At 38.3% G+C, this 26,893-nt stretch overlaps 2 protein-coding genes across 7 annotated transcripts in view; one reads left to right on the top strand and one right to left on the bottom strand.

The window, feature by feature from the left end:
• gpd2 (glycerol-3-phosphate dehydrogenase 2 (mitochondrial)) overlaps positions 1-20,810 on the bottom strand; it is a 31,698-nt gene extending 10,888 nt beyond the window's left edge. Inside the window, exons 1-14 of one of the 2 annotated variants that reach the window (XM_084128768.1) lie at positions 20,688-20,810; positions 19,458-19,562; positions 18,225-18,233; positions 16,101-16,272; positions 15,624-15,748; positions 14,586-14,683; positions 13,654-13,817; positions 9,678-9,842; positions 8,966-9,110; positions 8,657-8,850; positions 4,402-4,536; positions 3,438-3,613; positions 2,809-2,940; positions 983-1,141 (exon numbers count right to left, since the gene is read on the bottom strand). In XM_084128768.1, the coding sequence (XP_083984894.1) occupies positions 983-1,141; positions 2,809-2,940; positions 3,438-3,613; positions 4,402-4,536; positions 8,657-8,850; positions 8,966-9,110; positions 9,678-9,842; positions 13,654-13,817; positions 14,586-14,683; positions 15,624-15,748; positions 16,101-16,272; positions 18,225-18,233; positions 19,458-19,556 (1,773 nt within the window). In that variant the 5' untranslated portion in view covers positions 19,557-19,562; positions 20,688-20,810. The remainder of the gene's footprint in view (positions 1-982; positions 1,142-2,808; positions 2,941-3,437; positions 3,614-4,401; positions 4,537-8,656; positions 8,851-8,965; positions 9,111-9,677; positions 9,843-13,653; positions 13,818-14,585; positions 14,684-15,623; positions 15,749-16,100; positions 16,273-18,224; positions 18,234-19,457; positions 19,563-20,687) is intronic. The other variant, XM_084128769.1, reaches the window with a different exon arrangement.
• A 1,357-nt stretch (positions 20,811-22,167) lies between these two features.
• Positions 22,168-26,740, top strand: nr4a2b (nuclear receptor subfamily 4, group A, member 2b). 5 transcript variants are annotated; one of them, XM_084127794.1, is made up of 8 exons: positions 22,168-22,302; positions 22,613-22,713; positions 22,938-23,821; positions 24,456-24,585; positions 24,723-24,886; positions 25,053-25,258; positions 25,348-25,526; positions 25,615-26,740. In XM_084127794.1, the coding sequence occupies exons 3-8, from the start codon at positions 22,940-22,942 to the stop codon at positions 25,848-25,850; spliced, it is 1,797 nt and encodes a 598-aa protein (XP_083983920.1). In that variant the 5' UTR covers positions 22,168-22,302; positions 22,613-22,713; positions 22,938-22,939; the 3' UTR covers positions 25,851-26,740. The 5 variants fall into 5 exon arrangements, with proteins under 5 accessions (XP_083983920.1, XP_083983922.1, XP_083983923.1 ...); XM_084127796.1 differs by having other exon boundaries at positions 22,613-22,703; positions 25,615-26,731; XM_084127797.1 differs by having other exon boundaries at positions 22,955-23,821; positions 25,615-26,731.
• The last annotated feature ends 153 nt before the right edge of the window (positions 26,741-26,893 follow it).

Raw genomic sequence — 26,893 nt, 5'->3', positions numbered from 1 at the left:
CCCAAAAGCGAACTCACAGTTCATGTCAAAGTGCTGTTTCTCATTTTATGTCTGAGGAAGGCATTTCAAGTCCTCAAGGTGCATCAATCAATCAATCAATAAAGGGTGGAATATGAAATTATTCATATAAAAGAAAATTGCATTTTTTTTAGATAAGATTGAGAATGTTTGAGGCAGTAAAAATGATTCAAATCCAGCCAAAATTCAAACGTGTTTTATACAGCTGAAACACTGCAACATGAACGTTCCTGCAATGCACAGGCTGAAAATACTGCCTCGCATTTGCAGAGCTGCGATATACCTGCGCTGTATCAAGGCTCCCAGCAGAGCATTGTGTCGGTGTCCGTTCATGTGCGTGATGGGTGTGGAGCACCTGCATTGTGAGCAGATCTGAGCGCTGAACTCATGGGAACTGAACAGTATGATCGGTGCTATTATTAGTGCTTCTGTTTATCAGACAGGAAACCCACGACCAACAGGCAAAAGCTTGAGTAACTCTATCACCTTCTTACAAACGCACTACACACACAGTCCTGTGAGCACAGACGTAATAGCCATAGTCATCTAGAGGTGTTGTGCTGGGCGTTCATTTTACAATTGAATTGTGTTCTTTTCCTGCAGTGGAGACTCCTTGTTAGAAAGACTATTTAAGAGTCACACTAACAATAGCTGAGGTCTATTATTAACTGTTACCTAAATTAACCTGGCTGAGACCTTTAGCTTTCAGTCAGGAAAAAAAAGTTGTGTTCAGGGCGAGGGTAGCAGGTCTGTACAATCAATTTAGGAGATAAATTCCATACATCACTAAGTTCATACATTGCCAAAACAAAATTTCAGATGAATTTTAATTGAGATTAGAATTCATTTACACTCTAAATGTGAATTTAAAGTGGATTCTGCTTTAATTTTCATTACAAATCCACATAAAAAAGCATGGTGAGTCTGCATTTGAAAGAAATGTACCATGATGTAAATGACATACTTTCTTTTTCTGCTCGGTCCACTGCAGTTCTTTGCCCATGATCTCAACGATACGTGGCAGAGCCTCGTCTGCAGCCTGAACGTTCAGAAAGCCCAGTCGTGTTCGACGAGCAATCACATCGATGGCTGTACATGCATACTCCTTTATAGCATACTGCACCTAAACCGAGACAGAAAGCATTACTTTCATTCTAATTTATTTGCTGTTTTTAAAATCAAATTGAAGGCTTTAAAGCACAAATTAAATTAATACCCATGTTCAATACACAACAAACACAAGGAATCTCAAAATCAATCTTGAATCTTAGATTCTAAGCAAATACAGAGATGTTTTATTCAATATATACGTGTATAAATGTTTTGAAGTTGATTTATGGTCTAACATATAAATACAAATTAGAGATAGATCCATATTGGATTTTGCTCATACAATAATAATTTGTTTAAAGGGGTCTTAATCTTAATTTGCTTAAAGGGGTCATACTTTGGTTAAAATTCCTCAATGGTTGTGTAAAACAACACCCTTTTTACCTCCTCAAAAACAGCTCTGTTCACAGCGACCCGTTTTGGTGCATGTGTCTTTAAATGATAATGAGCAACTCTCCTCCGTGGGGCGTGTCAATACAAGACATGGCATGGCAACCTGTGGAATACACTCTTGAGAATTCTCGAAGAGTCACGATTGCCATACCTATTAGGGATATGCAATATATTGGCAATCATATTGATATAGGCCAATAGTAGCATTTTAAAATGACTGGCTGAAAAGGGAAGCTGATAATAATAATATCTGAGTTAATAATGTTCCAATATGGCAATATGCTAATACGGGACAGTCCGTCAGTCATCGTGGGCGGAGCATGAGCAATATGACATCATATTGCTCAGAAAATCCAAACGGCTTGATTATTGAGAGTGAATGGATTTTTTTCATTGTATGGTGGTTGTGTCCACACACTGCAAAGACACATTTATATGCAAACACCGAATAAAAATGAATTTTGCATCCGATGACCCCTTTAAAAAAAGACAACAAACAGACTATTGTGCCGATACTAGTAAAATGCATATATTGAAAGTGATAAATAATGGTTGTTATTAGTCTTTTCTTTGGGCCACAGAGAAGCCACAGTAGAATTTCGATAATTTCCAGGAAAAAAAAGTTGTATGCATAATGCAGCGCTTTTAATTATAAACAAGCCCGAAATACATCGGGACTCTTATTTTGAAATATCAGTATGTTACTACTCCCAGCTGCTCATTCAAAAAGATGAGGGAGATTGAATATGCACTCTTACAACCATCTACAACTTATTAATATATAAAGTAAACCTTAAAGTAAACATTGTCATAATTCATATTTAGATATGTACATTCAGAGTAGATCATAAGCGATTCCTTGGACTAAATGCAAACTGCTCTGATACCACAAGCCTGTAGAACGTGCATATTTTAAGACCTCTTAAAATGGTAATTAAGACTTTTCTTGAAACATTAAAGATATTTAAGATGTTTTATAACCTTAAATTTCAAACAGAATTTAAGACTTTTTAAGGACTTTTAACTGTCGCATTATTAGAAATAGTTTTAAAAGACAATCAGACTTCTATGTATTTTTAGGTGGACTGCATAATCTGCTTTTTTAATATGTGGATTTTTCTTGGATTAACTTAAAATTGCATTTTAATCTTAACACTCAGATCCTCCTTACATAAAAAAGCTTGTCTGAGAAAATGGCCAGTGTCAACAGTTGCCAAGGTAGAATTGTTCAGCAAATGGTAAACCAGAAGTACATTTTTAAGTTAATTAGAGTTTCAGAGCGTTTACCTCACTCTCTATGTAGGGAAATTCAGACACAAGGCGTTTCCCCAGAATGGGCCATCTCTTGCCTGTCACGTGGGCCATCTTAGCTACTTCAAACGCTCTTCCTCCGTAGGTGGCTGCCAAGTGCTGGGCAACCTGTGAGTTTAGAAAATAAAAATGTTATTCCTTAGGGCTTTATTAACTGTAACCACTTGTAACTGGTGGTGGGAAGTTACTTTACAGGAAACCCACAGTAACCATGGCTAGTCTAAGATTTTAAACATGTTCACTCCGGCTGTAGAGATGTTTACTTCATAGTTCTTTAACTAGCTTATGAACTCCTATGCTTCGTTAAGCATTCTGACAAATAAACAAGACCCCGTTTACATCGATTCGAACTCTTCTTTTATATCTCTCACCAAAGGTCAAGTGCTGTCAAAAATATCTGCATGCTGACCTTTTTAAATATGCTGGCAAAACAACATCCACGGTAGCGCTACGGCTCCATCAAGCTCTCGCGCTTCCAAACAAGGGTTTGCCAGACTTTCTCTTCCCCACAGAATCATGGGGGACTGAAGCGTTATAGAGCAGTTGAACCTGCTCCAAAGAGCTCTGACTGGCAGAATGCTAAGCAGTTAGGCTTCAAAACCCACCTCGTTTTCCAAGCCGTAATCTTGAACCAAGCGAATGTACAGGGTGGGGGTCCAGTCCTTCCCACCCTCCAGCATCAGACCGACCGTCCTGCTGGGCCCGGCTGAGAGGTTATGAGCCTTTATGGCCGCATCAAGTGTCTCCTCAGCCATGGAACGATAGGTTGTCCACTTCCCACCTACAGTAGACAGAGTGTTATTATGAAATCTTTATACGACCTCAGTGGAACACTTGTCAATAACCCAATTGCCCGATTCCTCATTACAAAACAGAGTTTGTGTATTTTTAAAATTTAAATGTAAAATTTTCTGTATATTATTTAAGTGAGTGAATTAATGAGTTAAATTAATGAATAAAAAAGAGTGTTTAATGATCAGAACATACACTACTGTTCAAATGTTTAGGGTCAGTAGGATTATTCAAAACTGATAGCAAAGACTTTTATATTGTTACAAAAAAAACTTCAACACGTAAAGTGTTCTTTTGAAGTTTGCTATTCATCCTGAAAAAAAGTACCTTGGTTTCCACAAAAAATATTATTAAGCAACTGTTTTCAACATTGATAATAATAAGAAATGTTTCCTAAGCACCAAAATCAGCATATTAGAATGATTTTGCTGAAGGATCATGTGACTGGAGTAATGATGCTGAAAATTTAGCTTTGGCATCACATGATTAAATTACGTTAAAATATAGTCAAATTGAAAAGAGTTATTTTAAATTGTAATAATATTTCACAATATGACTGTTTTTACTGTATTTTTACAAAAAATAAATGCAGCCTAGGTGAACATAAGAGACTTATTTTAAAAACTGTAGTGTATTTAAACTGTATTGTATTTTAGGAGCCATTCATACATCAGTAATTTCAAACTTTTTCACACTGTACAAATCCAATCAAACCATTCTAAGGAAGAAAACATTTCTAAGAAAATGGAGACCAAGGCAGAAATTATTGGCACTGACCAGCAATGGTGACGAGTCCGCTGTCGCTGATGTTGACGATGTGGTTACGACAGATGGACTGTGTGTCTTTGGAGTTGGGGTCGGTGACCAGCGGACGAATGCCACTCCAGGCCGCCAGGACATCCCCTCGACGCACTGAGAACCAAAGAAACCAGAAACGCTGACAATCTCTGACAGCTGAAGTGTGTGTGCCGTGCATCTGATTGACAGGGCTACAATGGGCTACGCTATTGTGTGTCATACATGAAAATGACAGTGATGTCTGCAATAAAAGCTATTTTGTCCACAGATAAATGACCACAGGGGGACATGGAAAGCGAGATTGTCCGTAAAAACTTGAATTGCTTTGTGACTTTGTTAAACCAACAAACCATTACTAGAACATCATGTATGAGTCCGGAGTCAATTTCCCTATTGTGGTGACATCCCAAGCATTAATTATTAAGAGGGAGTTGTGTATCGATCTGCGGTACACCTGCCACTGTAATATGCAGGTTGATATTTCTGAATGGGGGAAAAACATAGACAGCACTCTCATTATCAAAGGGCATCTCTGAAACATTTATGACAAGGCTAGGGAGCTCAGCAGACAGCAGACTTGGGAGACCAATAACACACACACGCACACACACCTTGAGTCTAAATGAACCTCAGCAATAGACCGCTGGGCTGTCGAATGCATTCAAGTAATCTAATTCTCAAGGGGAGAATTCAGTCCATTTCCAAGCTGTGGAATGCACTCGGAGAGTTCTCGATCGCCATACCTATTAGGGATACGCAATATATCGGCAATCATATTGGTATAGGCCAATATTAGCATTTTAAAATTACTAGCTGAAAAGGGAAGCTGATAATAATAATAATATCTGAGTTAATAATATTCCAACAGCAATTTGTCTGTAAACACTAAAGGGTTAGTTCACCCAAAAATGAAAATTCTGTCATTACTCACTCACCCTCATGTCGTTCCAAACCTGTAAGGCTTTCGTTCATCTTCGAAACACAAATGAAATTTTTTGATTAAATCTGAGAGCTTTCTGTCTTTGTTGTTTACCACAACTGATGTGTGAGTTGATGAATGTTTATATGTGAATAAAAGCCTAAATTCAATCTATTCATCATTTAAAGAGATTGTGTCTCTTCAGAAAATCTGGAGTAAATCGCTTGATTCATATGGATTAGTTTTATGATCTTTTTATGAACTTTTTGAAGCGTCAAAGTGGTAGTTGCGTAGCTGTCAATGGAGGGACAGAAAGTTTGCAGATCGTATGGGTTTAGAACGACATGAGGGTGAGTAATTAATGACAGAATTTTCATTTTTGGGCAAACTAACTCTTTAAACACAAAATTAAATGTAGAGTTCACTCTGTTTGTACATTTGTTCAAGAATAATCTTGTGTTTTATCTTTCTAGGGTGTTTTTGTATGATAGATTTTCTGTAAAGCTACTTTGAATGACAATTATTTAGTAAAACTTCCATGCAATAGAAAATAAATTTGGATCATCATATTTGGAGTGTTTGATGCATATTTGGTTAGTTTCGATTCAGTTTTTCACTTTTCTAGATTGGAGCTTTTCTAGATTTAAAAACGTTATAGATTTATATCTGCCATCTAAAACATAAAACAATTATTGGTAATCAGCTAGAAATTCTATATGGGTGCCTTCCTATACGTTTACCCTCCTTTACATTGATAATTTAATCAATCAACTGTTTAAAGACATTTTTGAATGAGAATATATATTGGATTTTTTAATATCTATTTTTTTTTTACTTAAAATGTCTGTTCATCTCTGCAATCATCCCTCTCTTTCTCTCTCTCAGACAATATCTCTACTTGAGGGACAAACAACATCTTGCCGCAAAACTGTCAGTGTGACAAATCTCCCACAGTCAAAACCCTTTAGCTGCCTTCAGTAGAGCAGTTCAGTCCAGCCTCAACCCTCCATCCAGAGGCAAGGTCTCTGTGTCACTCCTCCATCGCTCAATCCATCCTCATTCTCCATGATCTGCTTTATTCACACTTTCAAACAACCCTCCCAGGTCAACAGAGTCGCCCGGTCACTCATTCTTGCCCGGAACAAACCCTTCCACACGGCAGCCGTCACATTGTGCTTTCTGAGTATACATTCTGTTAAAAACAGCGAGATGACTTTCTACAGTAGCTGAAAGACAGCAGCGCTGAATGAGATAACGAGGCTCAACAAACTCCCAACAATCAGAGAAAAGAGGAAGCATTTTTTGCGAAGGGAAAATTAGTTATGAAGCTAATCAATCAAGCAATCAAGCCCGCATCCACGGCGCTTTGAACAATTAGAGGGCTGCGCTCAAAAATCAATACCTCTGCTTTCAGAGGGAGACGCTTGGAGTAGTTATCAGTCCCAACTGGTTACTCGACTCAACACAACCAGTGCAAGCCTACCTGTCTATTCATTTACATGCACGCAGAAATGAAAGTCTCTGCGAGGCTTCTACATTTGGCTCCTCAGATTTTTGAGTCAAGTGGATTTTTTCATGCAACTAAGAAAATAGTTATTTGCATCTTTCTTTATTAAGTTGCACTATTGAGAAAATGTTTGTCTAAAATACTGTGGCAGAAATATTTCATTCATACACTACACATACATTTTTTTAAAGCAATCAATACTTTTAGTCAGCAAGGACACATTCAATTTATCAATAGTAACAGTGACAGTAAAGACTTTTACGTTGTTACAAAAAAACTATTAAAAATAAATGCTGTTCTTATGAACTTTCCATTCATCAAAGAATCGGTTTTCACATAAACATAAGGCAGCACAATCATTTTCATTTTCATTTTCAATAATAATAATAAGAAATGTTTCATGAGCAAAAAATCAGCATATTAGAATGATATCTGAAGGATCAAGTGACACTGAAGGAAATCAGAGGAATAAATGACATTTTAAAAATATATTCAAATATAAAAGTTATTTTTAAATAATATTCCACGATATAACGGCTTTTACTGTGTTTTTTGATGCAGTCTTCCAAGAAAAATAAAAAAAATCAGACATAACCCAATCTTTTGAATGATAGTGCATGTAAAAATTTGGTCAGTTCAATTGAGTCACACCTTCTGCAGACTGTTTGCTTTGAAAAAAATAATAATTATCTAATCATGTTGCTCAATCCTCAAAGCTCTTTTCCATACAAAAATCTGACAGCATTTTTTTTCCATACTATGGAAGTCAATGGGGTCCAACATGTTTGGTTATCCATATTCTTCAAAATATCTTCTTTTGTGTTCAACAGAACAAAGAAATTCATACAGGTTTGAACAACTTAAATTATGACCGAATTTTCCTTTTTGGGTGAATTATGCCACCTCTAAAAAGACTGTGAAAAGTCACAACACAGTCTGAGAAAACAGACCTTTTACAAGAATAGTTTTAAATTAATTTCTTTTTCGAAATGATCTCATCATTCGGCATTTCTTTTCAGCAAAAGCACTAAAATAATGACTAATACTGCATTTTTAAGGCACCCCAGGAAAATAAGGTAAAACATGTACCTAATAGACATCATACTTCCCCAATTGATTGATTACATTAAGAACTGCAAACATGTTTGAATTCCAGGTTTCCTAAAATGTTCTTGAAATATGCAAATGAGACATTATAAGTAATTAAATATGCACTCATTTGCATACATTTCCAGTACAAAAATCTGAGCATTGGATAAAGCCAGTTTCTAAAATCTTGTGTCATTTTTTTGACATATTAGAGTCAACGGTTTTACACGGGGATTTTGGATATCTCTTTTATCACTAAATCTGCAAATGCTCTTAAAAATAAATGTTTACCATGTTTTTAAAATCAGCCAAATGATATATGAACAAACTTCAAAACTTCAGAATATAGATAGGAATAAAACTGTAAAGTTTGGTGTATGTAAGTGCATGAGACTCGTTTTGAGAAACGGCCTGTAAAGATATGTATTGTAGTTGAAATCTACAGACACAAATAGATAAAGTGCAATAAAAAAAAACACTTAAAAGTGGACTTTGTGGACCACTTTGGATGTTTTCTTTCTACTAGTCTGAAACAACATTATGAAAAGCCAAATATCCCAAAATCCCCAAACTGACCAGTTCATGAAAAACAAGTGTTTTGCCTGTAGTGTCTTCCATTAAAAAGATTGTGAGTTTTCCTTTTGCTCTAGGTATAGCATTGTCAGCATGTCACGTTTTAAGACCATTCAAAAGAAAAGGCATAGGCAGGGTTGTATTACCTTCTACATCAGGGCTGAGGTAATTGCGGACTTCGTTCAGGATAAAGTTGATGTCCTCCTCCATAGGGATGGGATGGGCTGTGACTTCAGTGGGCGTGTCTGTCGTGCCGGCGATAGTCATCTTCTCCCAGGGCAGGAAGAATATGACACGGCCATCACTGGTGGCGGGGTCTAGCAGACCCATGTTGTCTGGGCTGTAATCGGGAGGAGGATACAGATGTACGTCATCTCTCTCTGCACTGTCAACACCATTTAAAATACACTGGAGGAAAAAGAGGTAGAATAAGTTTGAAGGATTCAGCGAGGTACCTGTAGTATCCAGGGATGACAATGTGCACTCCCGCACTAGGCTGGCAGATGTTGGGAGTTTTCTGGTTGTCCATTTTGCGCAGTGAGTCAGTGAAGGGGCCGGTAGCGTTGATGACACATTTGGCACGAACGTCAAACTCTTGCCCTGTAAACGGCAGAGTGAGGTGTTACTCTGAACTGTGCACAGCTGACCTGATCCCAGGGATCATTTGCTAAGAATGGAAGACGGATCTCTTGATAAAAGGATTATGAGCAAAAAATGAAAAAGGGTCACTGAAAGGTGACGAGTTAGTGCTGGTTTGTGGGAAAATTCATCTTTAAAAGAAAGCAAAGATTCAAGAGACAACCTGTATGTAGACTTTACATTAAGATCTCTGTCTATATTTTGATTATGTGTTGGTCACATTTACAATCCAGAATCCAAAATCCAGAAATTTCAATAGGAATCCACTCAATCTGAAATGTTGTGTGAGGGAGAAAGACTTGCCCACGCAGATTTCGCAACGGGTTCAAGTTGGTCACGTGTATTCGTCGCGTCGACCAATAGAAAGCTGCTTTGTTTGAGTGTGACTTCAGAAGTGACTTCTGTTTGAGCTTTGAGCTTTCATGTTTTCGTGTCAAATTTCGCTAATGTGACCATACCTTTTTCTCTGAATGTAAGCTTTCTTGCACTAAAATAGATAATTTAGCTTTCGTTCTGGGCGAATCTCACCTGTGATCATGTCTCGGCAGCGGGCTCCACAAACTTTCTCTTGGCCTGTTTGTGGATCTGGTTTCTTTAGCAGATGAACCACCTCTGTGTAGTTAGCAATAGCAGCACCATGACGGGCCGCTGAAAGAGCGATGGCCAGGTTCATACGGGCGTCGTTGTGCTGTCCTGAAAAGAGCCAGACAGTACTTAAACTTAATTCAAATAACGCTAAGTATTAATACTATTCCTAAAACTAAAAGGAAACTTTTTTTGGCAGTACATTTCCCCATATAACTAGAATCTCTAAAAATGTGTTTGTCAGATTTAGCTAATCTCTTAACTTTAGCACATTTTTGTAAAATTGCTCCAAAACTATAGCCACACACACACAATATATACTTCTATTGTTTTTATATACAGCTAGTTAAAAATACTATAACCTAAAATTTACCCTAAAAGAGAACTTTCTGCATTTTTTTAATGAAAAAAATGTTTAGTTTATGTACTTTATTTACTGTTTTTACAAATTAGCACGCCTCCAAAAGGAGGTTTTGTCAGATTTAGCTAATTTCTGGGTACAAATTTGTCCACAAAATATGGTTAAGTAGCTAACAATGATTTACTGTACATGCCGAGACCACTTAGTTAAAGGGATAGTTGAAAAAAAATGAAAATTCTCTCATCATTTACACACCCTCAAGTAGTTCCAAACCTGTATGAATTTCATTCTTCTGCTGAACACAAAAAAAGATATTGTGAAGAATGTCTGTAACCAAGTTGATTGGCCCCATTGACTTCCATAGTCTTTTTTCCACACTATGTATGGAAGTCAATGGGGCCCATCAACTGTTTGGTTACCGATATTCTTAAAAAATATCTTCTTTAGTGTTCAGCAAAAGAAAAAAAAATCCATACGGGTTTGGAACTACTTGAGGGTGAGTAAATGATGACAGAATTTTCATTTTTGGGTGAACTATCCCTTTAAGACTTTGCTTCATGACTGCAATGTTTGAAGTGGTGTGACGATGTTCAATATTGTTATAGGGTCATTCGAGGCATTTAAACAATTTCAGACACATTTGAAACATGAATTACAGGAAACCTTGAAGCCGACGCGATATCACTCTATTACGGCAACTAAAGAGCTACTAGAATTAGAAAACGCCTGTGTTCTCGATGCTAAAGAACCAGAGGGATAGGTAACCCACGTAAGCATGTCTAATGCTAACACATGCTCGGGGCAACTCCACCAGACAATAAAATAATAACACAGGCAGGAAGCCTGTTTAAAGGGCACACTTCTCAAAGAATAATGTGCAGTGAAGGAACCAGCATGCTTTGTTAGAGATCCCATGAACCTGCGCTCTGGGTTTGCGCTCACGGCTGTGCGCTCAAATCATGATGCAGGAAAAACATCCAAGTTGAGAAGGATAATGCGCACATAATGCATGTTGGAATATTGTTAATATCACGTAAGAGGGGTGAATCGCAGCTCACACGGAAAGCTCTGTCCCGCAGCAGTAGATAGGAAACGCTTGGCTGAGCTTGAATGTTTATTAGAGTACAGCTCGCAGGTACGGCGAAAAGAGCAGGGCTTTTGTGCTGCGAGCGAAATTATAATGAAATAAAGAAAACGTGACATTACAAATGACTGAAAACGCAGATAAGGGAGTTTTAGCATCAGATTAGATTAATAAAAAAGACCTACAGAAAGAATGAATGACATATCATAGCGGAGGAAGGATGTGACAGGCGGCCGTGCACGCGGATGAGATAGTGAAAGAAAGAAAAGGGAGAGAGGACTCAAGGAGGATGAGGGACAGGAGCAGAAGAAGCGATGCGAGTAGGGGAAAAAGAGAGGGAGGAAGAGAAATAGAGGGAGGCAAATAGCGACAGGCAGGCTGCGATCTCCAGCGGAGAAGGTCAGATTCGGAAATGTCACGGCCGTGATTGTTCCAGATTGAATAATTGGAGAGAAAAGCCGGCTGACAACCCAGGGGAAGGAGGGATGGTGGGGAGGGAGAGGAGGAACGGACGTGGGGAGAAGAACGAATAAAACCTCTAAACTGTCATTACAATCGCTGCTTTTCGATTCTCCGCACACACACATACGCAAATGAAGGGTCTTTTTAACGGCGCGTAAACACGCGGCGGCAGGGAACAGAGCATCCAGACGTCTCTTCGCCTCTGTTTCTCACACAGATGGACGCGATGTGACAGATCGCTGCTCAGATAGCCGCCGCACTCCCCCAGAATATCAGCTGCCCGCGCGCCCTGCGAGGGACCGTGTGTATCAGTGTGGGCCAAATGTAGTTTGACAGGAAGCACCGGAAGGCAGGGGTGGAGGGCGGGGCTTGCGCCGCTCCGGACGGGACCTTGAGTAAAGGGGACACGTTCTGCACACCCAGACTAACCAGGAACATATGGAAGTTTTGCCTGGTGGCAGCCTCGGGCGCAGACGGGCCAACAGAGACACGGGCACAATGAGCCAGTGGCGGTTTTCCAGAGATTATGCAGGAATGTCACATGACAAATGAGCTTGCACTTATTGCCGCACACAACGACAAATGACAACAGTTATTACAAATAATGAATTGATCACTATGATCACAACTTTTAATAACGGCTTTAACAAGCCTAAATGAAATGAATACATGTTAGCTAATTGCATGATTTGTATTATCTTAGAACTGTACATTTATTCTATGTAGACATTACTTGGACACAGTCAAATTGTAATGTAGAAACATGCATTTTCCGTAAGGCTGCTTTGAAACAATATGTATTGTGAAAAGGCTGTGCAATTAAACACGAATTGAATTTGACTGAATTGGCTTACTAAAAGAAAAGAAACTCTCTCATTCTCCCTATCACATTTAGCAAAGGCAATAATCAGAAATGTTTTTATTGGTTTAAAGCGCAAAAAAATGATTCCTTTCCTATTTCTCGCTGTCATAGGCTAGACCCTATTTAGCAGGGGCGTCTGCGCTCTATTCCAGTGAAATCACAAAATTAAATGCAATCAATAAGCCACTGTTACTGATATGCAACTACTGGCAAACAAATGCGAATTATATATATATATATGGGTGTGAATCTATAGGTCGACAGCAATTCAATTCGAAACAGCTCAATCCGATTTGACTGTTTAAAGGTCACATATGTAAATAATTAAAAGAGAAAAGCAATATCAACTAGAAGATTGAAATGTTATGGAAGCAATGATACCAGTAAAACAGAACTTTTTATCTAACTGCAAGGTTTCCATGCAGGTGAAAGGTCCCCCCCACCCCCACCCCCCCACACACATAAATGTGGCATTATGTATTATTGTAGTATGTACACTACTATTCAAAAGTTTAGGGTAAGAAATGATTACCTATATTCAGCAATGATGCATTACATTGATCAAAAATGAAAGGAAAGACCCTTATACTGTTACAAAATATTTGTATTTCAAATAAATTAAAATATCAGTTTCCACAAAAATATTAAGCAGAACAACTGTTTTCAACACTGATGATAATAATAATGATAAATGTTTCTTAAGTACCAAATCAGCATATTAGAATGTTTACTGAAGGATCATGTGACACTGAAGACTGAAGACTTATAATAGATTAAAATAGAAAGAATTATTTTAAATTGTAATAACATTTCACAATATTACTGTTTTTCTGTATTTTGATCAAATAAATGCAGCCTTGGTGAGCATGAGACTTTCAAAAATATATTTTTTTAAATCTTACCGACCCAAACTTTTGAACTTTTTATAGAATTAAAATGAATTATTACAAATTAAATTAATTTATTAATTACAATTTAAAAATACATATATAATAATTCCAAAAATCAATTCATTTTTAGCATTTTAAATTGATTTTTGGCTAGCGGAGATTAGAAAGAAAAAGAAACTGTGCATTGTTACACCTCAGCTCTGAATATCATATTTTTAGATCACACTCAAGACTGAAATCTTAGATTCGTTCCTGCTCACCATCATAATAGACAATGGCTCCCACGAGTTTGTCTTTCTTCAGCATAGGGAAGAGCTCCAGTGCTTTGCTCTTGCTCAGGACATAGCTGCTCTTCAGACAGTGTGATCCGGCAACCACGTCGTACATTTTAATGCCGGCCCAGTAATACGGCAGCTGCCACCACCTGGTTAGAACATGTCCAGTAACAATGACACACTATTACTGTTTGTTTCGGTTGACAAACATGGCTGAGAAAAATGAATTCAGCAAATTCACTCACTGCATTTAAATACACAAACAAGGATTGTGTGAGTACTTTGCTGACTTTGCTAGTCAAAATGGTTCACCAGGCGATCTGTTTGCTGGTCTTACAGGGGTGACCAGTTAAGGCTTTTTTTTAAGCTGGGTTTATTACTAATTAAAATAGATATGGTTGAACATGGGCAGAATTGGATTTGTCCAAGTACCGCCAAGTCATATATAGCACCTTGTGACATTTGTTTTATGTTTAAAAAAATCTGACAGGCAAATGATATAATCTTGAGGTTTCTCATTTCTGTGACCCTTTCACACTTTTCTGGCTGCTTTAAATATCAGAGCAAGACATAAATGCCACGAGTAATTAGTAATGATGATGGTAAGGACAGGAAGATCCTTTAAAAACCCAGAATGACAAGGGGCAGAGACTGAGGAGGCGAGAGGTTCAGCATTGATCCACACAATTTCCGAACACCAACTGCTACGGGTGACCATATGAAAGGTTCGATGACATTTCTGTGAACTTATCAATGGATTTAAATACAAAAACTGTATTTCGTGCATCTAGGATGTCTCCAGTTTTTCTCTTTAACTTTCTGCCATCTAAGCCCCATACTGTATGTCCCTTCGTTTTTTCTCTGTCAGTGAAGAGTGTTTTTATTGTCTGACTTTTCTGGTTGACTGGTTTTCTTACTTGTAAACAGGAAGCATTATGGGTAAAGGTGCAGACAGGTGAGGGGCGATGTCCAGCAGATTGGCACGTTCATGAAGAGCCTCTTTTACCATCATGTACTAAGATGGCAGAAATAAATCTGTTAATCAAAATGTCTGGGCCCAGAGTATTCATGTACAGTACACATATTTTCAGGGTATACTTGAGGTGTAAATGTATGTAATTTATGTTGTAGAACAAAACATCAAGATTTCTTCAATTCTTATTGATGTTAATTTAGTCATAATTTGAAGAAACCCTACTCTAAAAAAAAAAACAGGAAATTTTCAAGTCGTTGAATTATCTTCATTTGGAGGCTTCTGACAACAAATGTTGATATATGCAATTAATATAAATATGATCTTATATTTCGCTGTCATTTTACTTACTTAATCATATCTTAAATCAATGTTATTTTAGAATCATTGAGATACTATTATAGTTTTCATTAACATTTTAAATTAGAAGTTTAGGTAACTTTGTTTTGTTTTTTTTACATTTATTAGTTAAATATGCCTGCAAAGTTTTTATTAATTTTTATTCCAGTTTTAGTTTTAGTTATTTTAGTACATCAACTTAAACTAAATGAAAATAAGAAATCCTGCCTAGGCAACTAGCTGAAATAAAATAAGTTGAAATTTGTGTATATTTTATTTACATTTTATATATTATACTTTTTATGCTTTTGGTTTTAGCTTTACTTAACTATAATAACCCTGCTTTAAATGTGCAGTTTTTAAATTTGGCCAACGACCGGTTTTGACTGCAGTCATTTTGAGTTTAAAATCTGAGTGCTGTTATTTCCAATTATAATTCACACATATTGAAATAGCTGATGGTCAAGTTTTAGTTATTCATCCTCCGGACTGATGCCTCAGATCTGCAGCTTCCTACTAAATGTTTGTGCTCTGTCTCTCTGTCTGTCTGATAGTTGCTCAAAATGTCACAGTGGTGGCGTAAGAAGCCTTGCAATCCTTCTTCTAAATATTAGGGGCAAATAGGGAAAAATGGGGCCTTCACCTGCTCATAATCTAGTTTCATGATGGCTTTCTGCAGATAGCGGACTCCTCCGTGAATGAGCTTGGTGCTTCTGCTGCTGGTGCCCGATGAAAAATCGCTCCGTTCTACCATGGCGGTCTTCAGATCTGGACGAGGGGGCACAAAGACAGGTAAGGAACAGATTAGACAATGCACTGGCATTTTAAGACCTTATGGTGCCAAATATTTAGACTGCAGCTGCTGTCATTTACATTTGGCTTTCTCCACTCTCTGTGAAATCACAACATGCTTATTGCACACAGGCACATTCTGTCTGGCCTCAAAAGCTAAGTACAACATCTAATGAGAATAAAGAATCTTTGAAAAATCCAATATAAATCATCACCTTAAAAAAAAAAAAAAGGTTTAATGGACTAAAACTGACCCGCACAATAAGCACACTAATGCACAGTTAATATAAGTACAGTAATATTGCAACAAAAAAAAAAAAACACATACTTCGTGTGACAGCATCTAAGGCACATCCTGAGCCCGTGGCTCCGCCGCCCACCACCAAGATGTCAAACTCCTCTGTGTTTCGTAGTGATGAAAGCTGTTCCTCTCTTGTTGGGAGGGCATCTTTAAACGGCACCTTTAACTCACCCTGCGCCTCAACATATGCTAGCCGGGCCTGAACACATCCAGCAGGTACAAAACGAAAAAAGAACATTGTGATAATGTGCTCAAATGCATTACAATAGGCTTTAGGCTCTTTAAACATACAATCCAGAATTTATATTCTATAAGCTTTACTGTGCAACTGCATGTAAAATTGCAGTCTTTCACAATTGTAGATTGAAACCTTTCAATAATTCATTTTTTTCTAGACTGATCTTTAAAATAGATGTAAATTAAACAAGTTTAATTAGATTAATTAAACAAGACAATTACACAGATGTCTATAAATGTACTAGTGAAACACTGAACATGCACTTTTCATAATAATCACATAGAGACAACATATATATTTGATGAAACATTATGTTAGTCGCCATGCCAAGACAAAGGAATTAAGTGGGATGCATTATTGGTAATCTCAAATTAGTGTTGAGATCTAGTTCAGATAGTTCAGTTCACATCTAGGTTCCAGTTCTAGTTTTACTTTTTAAGAGAGTTAAAAACATTCATGACATGTTCACTCATTATGGCAATTTGCACTGTGACCTTTCATTTCATAACAGACAACATTATTTGATATTTTATGCTTGATATCAGTTTAGGTATTTATCCCAAAATATTGCTTTTTTTTTTTTTTTTTTTATAAATCTCCTTATCAATAAAAGAAAATGGTCACACTTCAGTTTGGGGAACACATATTCACTACAACTTTGCCTCAATAAACTCCCAATTTACCGCTTATTAATAGTTAAGGAAGCTCTTGTAATAGTTAAGTTTAGGCATGGGGTAGGATTAAAGACTGTTTATTAGCACTTATAAAGCACACATTAATGCCTTATTCTGCATGATCATATTCTACATCCCCTAAAGGGATAATTCACCCAAAAATTTAAATTCTGTCATCATTTACTCACCCTCAAGTTGTTCCAAACCAGTATGAATTTCTTTCTTCTGCTGAACACAAAAGTTTTCATTTTGAATAATGTCAGTAACCAAACAGTTGATGTGACCCATTGGCTACCATGGTATTTTTTCCCCCATACTGTGCAATTCAATGGGTCACATCAACTGTTTGGTTACCCATATTCTTCACATTATGTTTTTTTGTGTTCAGCAGAAGAAGAAAAAATAATACAGGTTTGGAATAACTTGAGGGTAAGTAAATAATGACATAATTTTCATTTTTTAGTGAACTATCCCTTTAGGGGATGTAGAATATGATCATGCAGAATAAAGCATTAATGTGTGCTTTAAGTACTAATAAACAGCCAATACACTAGTAATATGCATGCTAATAATAAGCAACTAGTTAATAGTGGGAATTGGTCCCCAAACTAAAGTTTTAACTGAAAATCGGAAGTGTTTTTGTAAAGTCAAACAGAGAAACTGACAGTATGAAATTGTGAATGAACAGCTGCCAATCTTTCAGTCACATGAAGGCCAAAAATTCAAATACAGAAAAAACAAGCCTAGGTAAAACAAGGTGTCGAGAGCCATGATGAAACGTTTTATTCATTTTTTTCTTTAGCATTTGGCCTAAATGATTACATCAATCTGCCCCCAAAAGCCCGTAGGGTCCATTTGACTTGCAAATGACCAAATGAGCGCAGGCATTTGCAATTTAGACAGTAATAGCACGTAAAAACAAGATTCAGTAATTAGTGTCTATTTCCAAGGACAGACATATTTAATACATCCGCACACTATTAAGAGAGGCTGTCCTGCAATCAGGACAAGTGCATGACGGAAACACAGAATTTCATGCAAATACGCAATCGGCCACCGCAGAGTGATACTTCAGCAAGAGTGTAACAGTGCCCTTGCCATAGAGCAGACAAACACACACACACACACACACGCTCAACAAATTAACATCACAATCCCAAAGATTAGCATCTGCCACATGCATGATTGCAAGCAATTTTTGAAAGAAGATTCGTTCTTTCTCTTTTGACTTTTGCTTACCCATTTAGGCTGCATTGAGATGACACGAGGGACAAATAAACATAAATAAATGGAGAGACATCAGAACAAAAGTTTGTGTCAGTGAAACGCTTAACATGGGATGCAGATGAGACGTGAAGGTGATCTGATTGACTGCTAATAAAGTCGTTCATGTTGGTGACAACTGAGAAAAAATCTCTGCAAATCATATCAGTGAATTGAAAATTGACAGTTAAGAAAAATATCTAACCTCAAGATCTTCAATAACTGTTTTTTTTTAACCAAATTAATCGTGCAGTTGCAATCTCCATGGCAACCACGTCCTTGAAAGTGCATAATTCTCTCGCTCCCTGGAGTTTCATTGGGATTGGAACAGTTGAGATGCAAGATAATGGACAAAATGGGTTTGGGAAGATTTAAATAAATGATGAGAGAGAAAATCAGGACTCCCATTGCTCTTCAAGAGTCTGTCTTTTTTTTCTTCATTTGTTTCAGAAAGCCTTGTTGATTATCTTAATCTACTTGACCTTCCGTTATTTGGTATAGCGTCTAAACAGACGAGACCCCTGGGGTTCTTACTAGTTTAAATACAGACAGAACATGGTGTGTGACACACTCCCTGATGGCGTGAATGGGGATCAGATTGTTCATGATTACATATTCAAGAGAGATCCTTTAAACAATGTGTGTATCACTGTTCAAGTGTAATCTCCCTTTAGCAAACAAAACCTGATTTTAATACGGTAGGGTTTGGAGTTTGGAGACCTAAGGGCCAAGGCAATACCTAAAGGTACAAATGAGATTTGTAAATGTATCTGGATTACTCTTAATAAGATTTGTCACACACGTTCATGAAATCTGTTCCATGAGGTTGCTGACCACATGAAAACATAAATAAGCCTTCATGAATTATAATTAGGGAATAGTTACAAATAGATATAAATTGATACAAAATACAAGGCCTGAGCTGTACTGTCCTATGTGAGCCGATTAAGCTGTATCTTTAAGGTCGTGTGAACACACAGAGAGAGCATTCCTGTGTCAGGACAAGACATGCTGTGGTACAGATGGGTGTGAACAGCTGTGCTCTGTGTATTCTGCACTATAACCTGTAGGAGTCACTGTATGGATGTGAAATGTGAAAACAAAATTCTTGGTATTTGTCAAAAGAATTGGCCAATTTAACTTTACATTCAGACAGAATAAGACAGACTCAGGGCAACAACATCGGTGCCATTTACTGTAAATACATACCTGATTCTTCCTGTATTCAAAGAACTGTGATAGGCTGAAGGCTGTTGCTAAGGCTCCGCCCCCAATAAGGGTTCCTTTCACTACCTTCCTGAAAGCCATTGATCCCTGAAACAGATTTAGAAGATTGATGAATAAATGCTTTTTGAAACATCCAGAAAACATAATATTTGTCCAATGTTGGGTCTACAGTATTTATCTGCCTCCTTTCTGGTTTCTTGAAATTAAACTTAATTAACTAAAAAGTTCATTTTAAATATAATAGAAAATATAAGAGAGAGCGCAAATAAACATAAACCTGCAATTCTGGTAATGAGGGGGCATATACATTATATAAGTCAGTCATATTGAGAAACTAAAAAGACAAGAAAAACAAAGCACTGACTTCCCGGTCACATTCACTGACCTTGGTATGATAAAACAAAACCCGTAACAGTTGCTCAGAATCTCCCCGGTGTTTGTGTCAAACTCTCAACTGTCAACTGTCCAAGTTGTTTGTGTAAATGACTACTGTATGAATCCTAGAACTGACAGGTTCTGGTGAAGGTCAAGGTAAACCTATAATATCTCGACCTGATGCTCCGGGTAGGGATGCAAGTCATATCACTACATGATACTAGAGGAAGTGAATGAGTCATTTTTTACTACACTGTTTGAATTCACGCCTGTCCCGCATGGCCTGTTTATGGCCAACCACGAGCAAGGGAGAGAGAGGAGCCACAATGTCTGAGAGGGATCTTACAAGTTATTATTTCACCAGTTTGTATACGAGAATCAAATGAATATGAAAGTAGGCTTGAGTGTGAACATTTAGACTGATTCTGGCCAAATTCAATAATATGTTCAATGTTTAAAACCCTTCATCAAAGCATTTTCATTTTATTAGAAAGAAAAGAACAGAACAACAGAACACATATCTTAAAGTCAGCAGTGATGAATACAGACTCATGTGATCTATGCAGTCCATCACATGAACCTATACTGACATCGAGTCAAATCATCACCGATCGAATTCATTGCAAATACATAGTACGATAATCGATAACATAAAGCAAAGCCTACAGCTATGAATTTTACTTATGGTAAAGCATTGTGTAATGCAAATATTTTAAGAATAGCCTACACACACTATGGGCTGGAGCAACAGTGGGTGGCTCGCATCCAAGAATAGACCAACGATCGACGTCAAATAATACAGCAAAAAGTATGGCGAGACCCCTGGTTTTTACTTACTGATTTTGGCGACGGTGATGATGATGATTTCTAAAAAGGAAAATCATGGACAGTGAAGGTATCAACTGTGATGTTACAATGTTTCTGATTCAGGAATCCAGGAAGTACAATGACAGGAAGTATTTGACAGACAGGTGGATGGACAAATCAGTTTAGAGGATTCGAAGCTCTCGTCCAATCAAATTTAGGAAGGCGTTTACAGACATCTAATTGTAGACGCACTTGGAATAGAAAGGCGTTTTGTAAGAGTAAGACCATCTTTTATGAAAGAGGGACGGTGCACAAACACACCCAGTTTATCTCCAAGTTAATCAGTAGAATTTAGCAACACATTAATTTAGATTGTTTTGCCACATGTATTGTTATGACAAATGTGTAGCCTGCAGCTAATTTACTTTCTCTATTATGTAATGTTAAACAATAGCTAAACTGAGGCACTAGGACTGCAGTAGGACTCACTGAGTGCATTTTGGAATGTTTTCAAATTATTATTATTTTTTCAGAGGGATCTTCACAAGGCTTTTTTTAAAAAAAATTAAAAAAAATCGTGTCAGTTGCACAGGTGAGACTTTCAGCCTAAAAAAGTTCCGCGCGACCGCATCAGGCGTCACGGAGTTGGAGCTGCTGACGTAGCGATGACGCAGCTCGCTTCAGTCCAAACAAAGTTGCCTCTGTTACAGCGGGATTCCCTTCTCACAATGGAAACCCTTCACCGCTCAGAGAGAGCAGTGGAATCAGATGAAACACATCCTAAGCTATTGAAACTTTCCCTAAGCATGATACAGGTAGAAACAGATATGGCGTCACTATTTTGAACTGTTCTGTCCTGCATCCGTAGATTCAAAGAGATAATCCGATTTAATCCGTTATAATGCGAAATCTTTTATTTATGTTATATATTTTTTATCGTTTTGTTTATGAGCAAATAAGACTCATTTATAGATTTTCCTCGCATCAGTTATACAACTTGCATTAAATTTTGCATTAAAACAGTAATTTTAATATTTAAATTGAATTTTTAATTAGTGTTTTTGTTTGTTTGTTTTAAGGTGTGCTGAAAGAAGAACATTTAATTTGCCAGCAATCATCGCTGCATGCCTTTATGAATTTGATAAAACGGAAGATAGAGTCTTTGATTTATGTTTATGCTAACTGGCGCTTCCACAAAATAGTAAGCTACTATTAGTATCCTACTTTCTAATCAGTGAGATATGATCTCTTGTAGGTGGTTTCTATATTTGGAAATGATTTTGCGCAAGAAATAATGTGTAGGAAATTCATCTCATTTGACCCAGTGGACAGTCCCGCATATGCAAAGGCGCAGAGGATTGAATTGCGCACAGTGCGCAATGAGCGAGCTGAAGAACGGTCCCTCTGTCCAGTGATCAGCGCGCGTCAAGGGTTGACGCGCCTGACGTCACTCCCTCTTAGCACGTGGGCTGTGGCATTCAGAGTTCTCATAAACAAAGGCACATTGCGCTCGGGCTCCAGTCTTCACGAGCAGTCGAAGGAGTAAGGTGCGCAAAGGCATCGGCTCTACATGCAAACGGAACTTCTATCAACAGGAACAGCTACATGGATACATCATTTGCAACTCTTCTAATAGTGACTTGAGGTATGTAACAGAGAATTGATCCACCAATAAAACTGTTTAAAATGCTTTTTTGGCAAGATTGTAAAGAAATACATCTACTATAAATAAATGTTCGTTTCTTAACTTTAGCCATTATTTTTTATCATTTTTAATCTTGCCAGCACAGTTAAGGTAGATTTTCATCTAGTTGTATCTAGTTGATGTCATCTGAGTGCCTTGATTTCACAAAAATATCAAGTTACTCGCACTGTCGTGCTTAAAGCGTTATAGATATATGTAGATCTTTATACTTGGGAGAAGAAAAAATGATGATAAAATATTTCTTTCACAGAAAAGCAAAAGAACGGAAAGACACGCTCTGACATCAACCTGTGCACGAGCCCTGACTTCAGAGATTGTTCCACGAGAGATATAAGTTGCAGGTGTGCGGAGGTAAACTGAAGCAGGCCAGGGAAAATGCATGTCAGAAAGTTTGCATACATACTTTCCGTTGGAAAGTCTACATCTTACGCATAAGGTTAACAGTGGGAATTTTTTTTTTAAATAAATAAAATGTTGAATATTATTTCCAAAAGTATTAAACTATAAAACATGTGAACAAATATCATGCACCCTGTCAGAGAAAGCCATTACAATTGAGTTCTCTAACACTGCAGCCATGCCCTGCGTCCAGGCTCAGTATGGGACATCACCTCCAGGAGCCAGCCCTGCATCTCAGAGTTACAGCTACAACGCCACGGGAGAGTACAACTGCGACTTCCTAACACCGGAGTTTGTCAAGTTTAGCATGGACCTGACTAACGCAGAGATAGCTGTCACTTCCTCGCTCCCCAGTTTCAGCACCTTTGTGGACACCTACAGTTCCAGCTACGACGTGAAGCCTCCCTGCCTCTACCAAATGTCCCACTCAGGGGATCAGCTGTCCATCAAGGTGGAGGAGATACCCGCACACAGCTACCATCAGCAGCAGCAGCAGCATCACCACCATCATCATCATCATCATCAGCCGCACCAGGCTGAGGAGAGCATACCCCATACCGGACCTATGTACTATAAACCATCCTCCCCAAACATCTCCCAATCGCCCAGTTTCCCCGCGCCTCCACACCACACGTGGGAAGACAGTGGGTCCCTTCACAGCTTTCATCAAAACTACCTTGCGACTTCACACATGATAGACCAGCAGAGGAAAAACGCGATGTCTCGGTTGTTCTCGTTCAAGCAGTCTCCTGCTGACACGCCGATGTCAAGCTGCCAGATGCGCTTCGATGGGTCTCTGCACGTGTCCATGGGCCCGGACACCCAGGGTGCGCATCGCGCGCTGGACAGTTTTGCTTTAGCGGGACCTCCGAGGAAACAGCACGCTGTGGGTTTACCCCATTCGCTTAACGTCGGACATCCCTTACTGGAAAGCCCGGTTGCCTCACCCCATGCAAGAGGATCTCCGTCCAGCGAGGGTTTGTGCGCTGTGTGCGGGGACAACGCCGCCTGTCAGCACTACGGGGTGCGCACATGCGAGGGGTGCAAAGGATTCTTCAAGGTACAAGTTTATCACTAATTACTACAAGTCTTTTAACCAATTAGAGACATAATGGGTTTATTTTGGGCAAGGGTAAATGATTGTATAGTTCATGGATACATTTGCAGGGTCTGAACCTATATAGGTTGCCAGCCCAACTAGAGATTTGAACGAGGAGAAGCACGTTTTAGAACTGGGTCTACAGTATTTGTCTCAGTTGTATTGATTTGACCCAATATGCACCTAGGGACACCTCCGTTCATCTCCGCCACCATTACTTTCGTCTAGAATTAAATTGGTTTGCGCTGAGAGTCGAATCGCGCCTAACCGAGCGTAACGGAACTCCCAGCGGTGACATTAAGACAGCACTTTATGTCACCACCGTGATAGAATAATCTCGCTAATCCGACAAGAGGGGTCGCGGAGAGAGCGTCGGGGGACCCCAAATTATGGCTGCCCACGGATCTGTATTTACCGAATGTCTGCTTTGTCCGGCCCTTGAATGTATTACGCAGCTTTGGGTTGGAGTGCAGGGTTTGAGTGTCCTATTCTATTGTAACTTCACACTGTGATTGCAGTTCAAGTTGTTGCCATGCGAATTGAGTAGATTTACATGCAATTAATACGCCGAATACATGTGCTGTTTTGTTTCTAGCGCACGGTGCAGAAAAACGCCAAATACGTTTGTCTGGCAAACAAAAACTGTCCTGTGGATAAAAGGCGGCGAAATCGATGCCAGTATTGCCGTTTTCAAAAGTGCCTGGTCGTAGGGATGGTAAAGGAAGGTAATGTCAAGCACTTTTTCTGTCTTACATCTCAATTTGTAAGTGCAACGCATGATTTCATTCAAGTTGAGCCTGTTATTATCACAGAGATGTTTCATATCGTGGTGCAGTGTTTATAACCAATATTTGTTTTTCAGTTGTGAGAACAGCCAGTTTAAAAGGTCGAAGAGGTCGCCTCCCCTCCAAACCTAAAAGTCCGCAGGACATCCCTGTCTCTATGACACCCGTCAATCTCCTGAACGCCCTAGTGAGAGCGCATATAGACTCCAACCCCTCTATGGCCCGGCTGGACTACTCCAAAGTGAGCACAATGTTAAGCTTTAATGCATGCAATTATTTAAAATTCAATTAACAATTTCAGAAGTGATGATAATGCAATGGTAAAATGTGAGATAGTCAAAATTATAAGAGCTGCCTTTGCTAATAAACTGTTTTTAAATGTTTACATTTATTGTATTAAATCCTAGTTTCAGACGAGTCCAGAGTATCACAGCGGAGGAGGAGATGAATCTCTGCACATCCAGCAGTTCTACGATCTCCTCACTGCTTCAATGAGCATCATTCGCGGATGGGCCGAAAAAATCCCCGGGTTTACTGACCTCCCCAAATGCGACCAGGAACTGCTTTTCGAGTCAGCCTTCCTTGAACTTTTTGTGCTGCGGCTGGCTTACAGGTAAGCATATACATGATTTTTAACATAACTCGCTGTTTGTTTATGAATACTTTTCGAAAGACAATTTTTTTTATATATTTTTTTTTTAGATCTAACCTGGCAGAGGACAAACTTGTTTTTTGCAATGGAGTGGTTTTACACAAGCTGCAGTGTGTGCGAGGCTTTGGGGAGTGGATCGACTCTATTGTTGAGTTTTCTTCTAACCTTCAGAGCATGAGCATAGATGTCTCTGCCTTCTCCTGCATAGCCGCTCTCGCCATAGTAACAGGTAAGACATGTCTGACCTTTTCCAAGTGATCCACAGAATATACAGCATGCTTCAGACCTCTGACGGGTTGCTTTTTTTATCCTCGTAGAGAGACATGGACTAAAAGAGCCCAAGAAAACAGAAGACCTTCAAAACAAGCTAATAAACTGTCTGAAGGATCAGGTGTCCTGCAGTGGTGAATTGTCGAAACTGTTGGAGAAGCTGCCGGAGGTGCGCGCGCTGTGCACGCAGGGACTGCAGCGCATCTTTTACTTGAAACTGGAGGATTTGGTTCCCACGCCTGCGATCATTGACAAACTTTTTCACGATACTCTGCCGTTCTGAACATTCGACTGAACAGCGACATGCTCATAAAACTTTGATGATTCCTCGATGTGTCGGACTTGAAGAAATAAAACTGGCGGATGGTAGCCTATTTTTAATGTTCGGATCACGGCTGCCAGGGACAGTCCCGTTCAAGATAACTGCGGAGGAAATAAATTATTCAGATATTCAAAACATTGAGGATAAAATATTGTTGCGAGGAAAGGACTATTCTTATGCTTGTTTAAAATGTGTTCAGTTATATACTGAAAAAAATGCGGCGTGGTGGAAATGTATTTGTATTGTTACCCGTCATATTGTTTATGTTACCTGCAAAGCATTTATAACTTCAACACCTGTCATGCAAAATGTAGCCTAATGATTTAAGAGATCAAATCATTTCGACAAGGTACTTTATAACCACTAGCTAAGTCATTCTGCATTATAGTATAGAGATTGTACTGAGTGCACAAGAGGATTTTTAAAACTCTATCTGCAACATTTCAGACTTCAGAGTGGATACAGACATATATAGCACGTTTTTGTGTTTATGATTTTGAGTAGTGAATTATACTGTTATTAAGACATGAATCGCTTTTTTACAGTTCGGAAAGTATGCATGGAATTCGTTGAGCTATTAAATTTCTCCAGCACTTTGTATTAATTTCATATTGAAATAATGTCCATGAGGTTTACGTGCAACTGGTTTCAAATTCTTAACACTATGCTTATATATTTCAGATCATTGTTTTCTATGATGTTATGGATTTTGCACTGCATTCTATGTTAAGCTTCTCTCATCTAGTGTATTGCTGAATAAACCTAACTATTATATATTTTCTCTCGTTTTGTCAATAAGATTACTTTCGATGTAGGCTATATGTTCTATTAAAAAATTCGAATTTGCTTATTCAAGTTTTTGAAAGATTTTTTATTCTAGAGAAGTATTTCAGCCTTACACCATTTCATTAATTCCTAAAACGAAAAACACACACATATTTTCGGAGGCGATATTTGTATTGGCAGCTTCGAATAATTTTAGAATGAAATTGCCTCCTAATGTT

This window comes from Abramis brama (assembly GCF_963993115.1).
Source record: "Abramis brama genome assembly, chromosome: 11".
Lineage (NCBI taxonomy): Eukaryota > Metazoa > Chordata > Actinopteri > Cypriniformes > Leuciscidae > Abramis > Abramis brama.
Note: the sequence above shows the minus strand (reverse complement) of the source record. Positions and strands in the feature narration are given on the sequence as shown.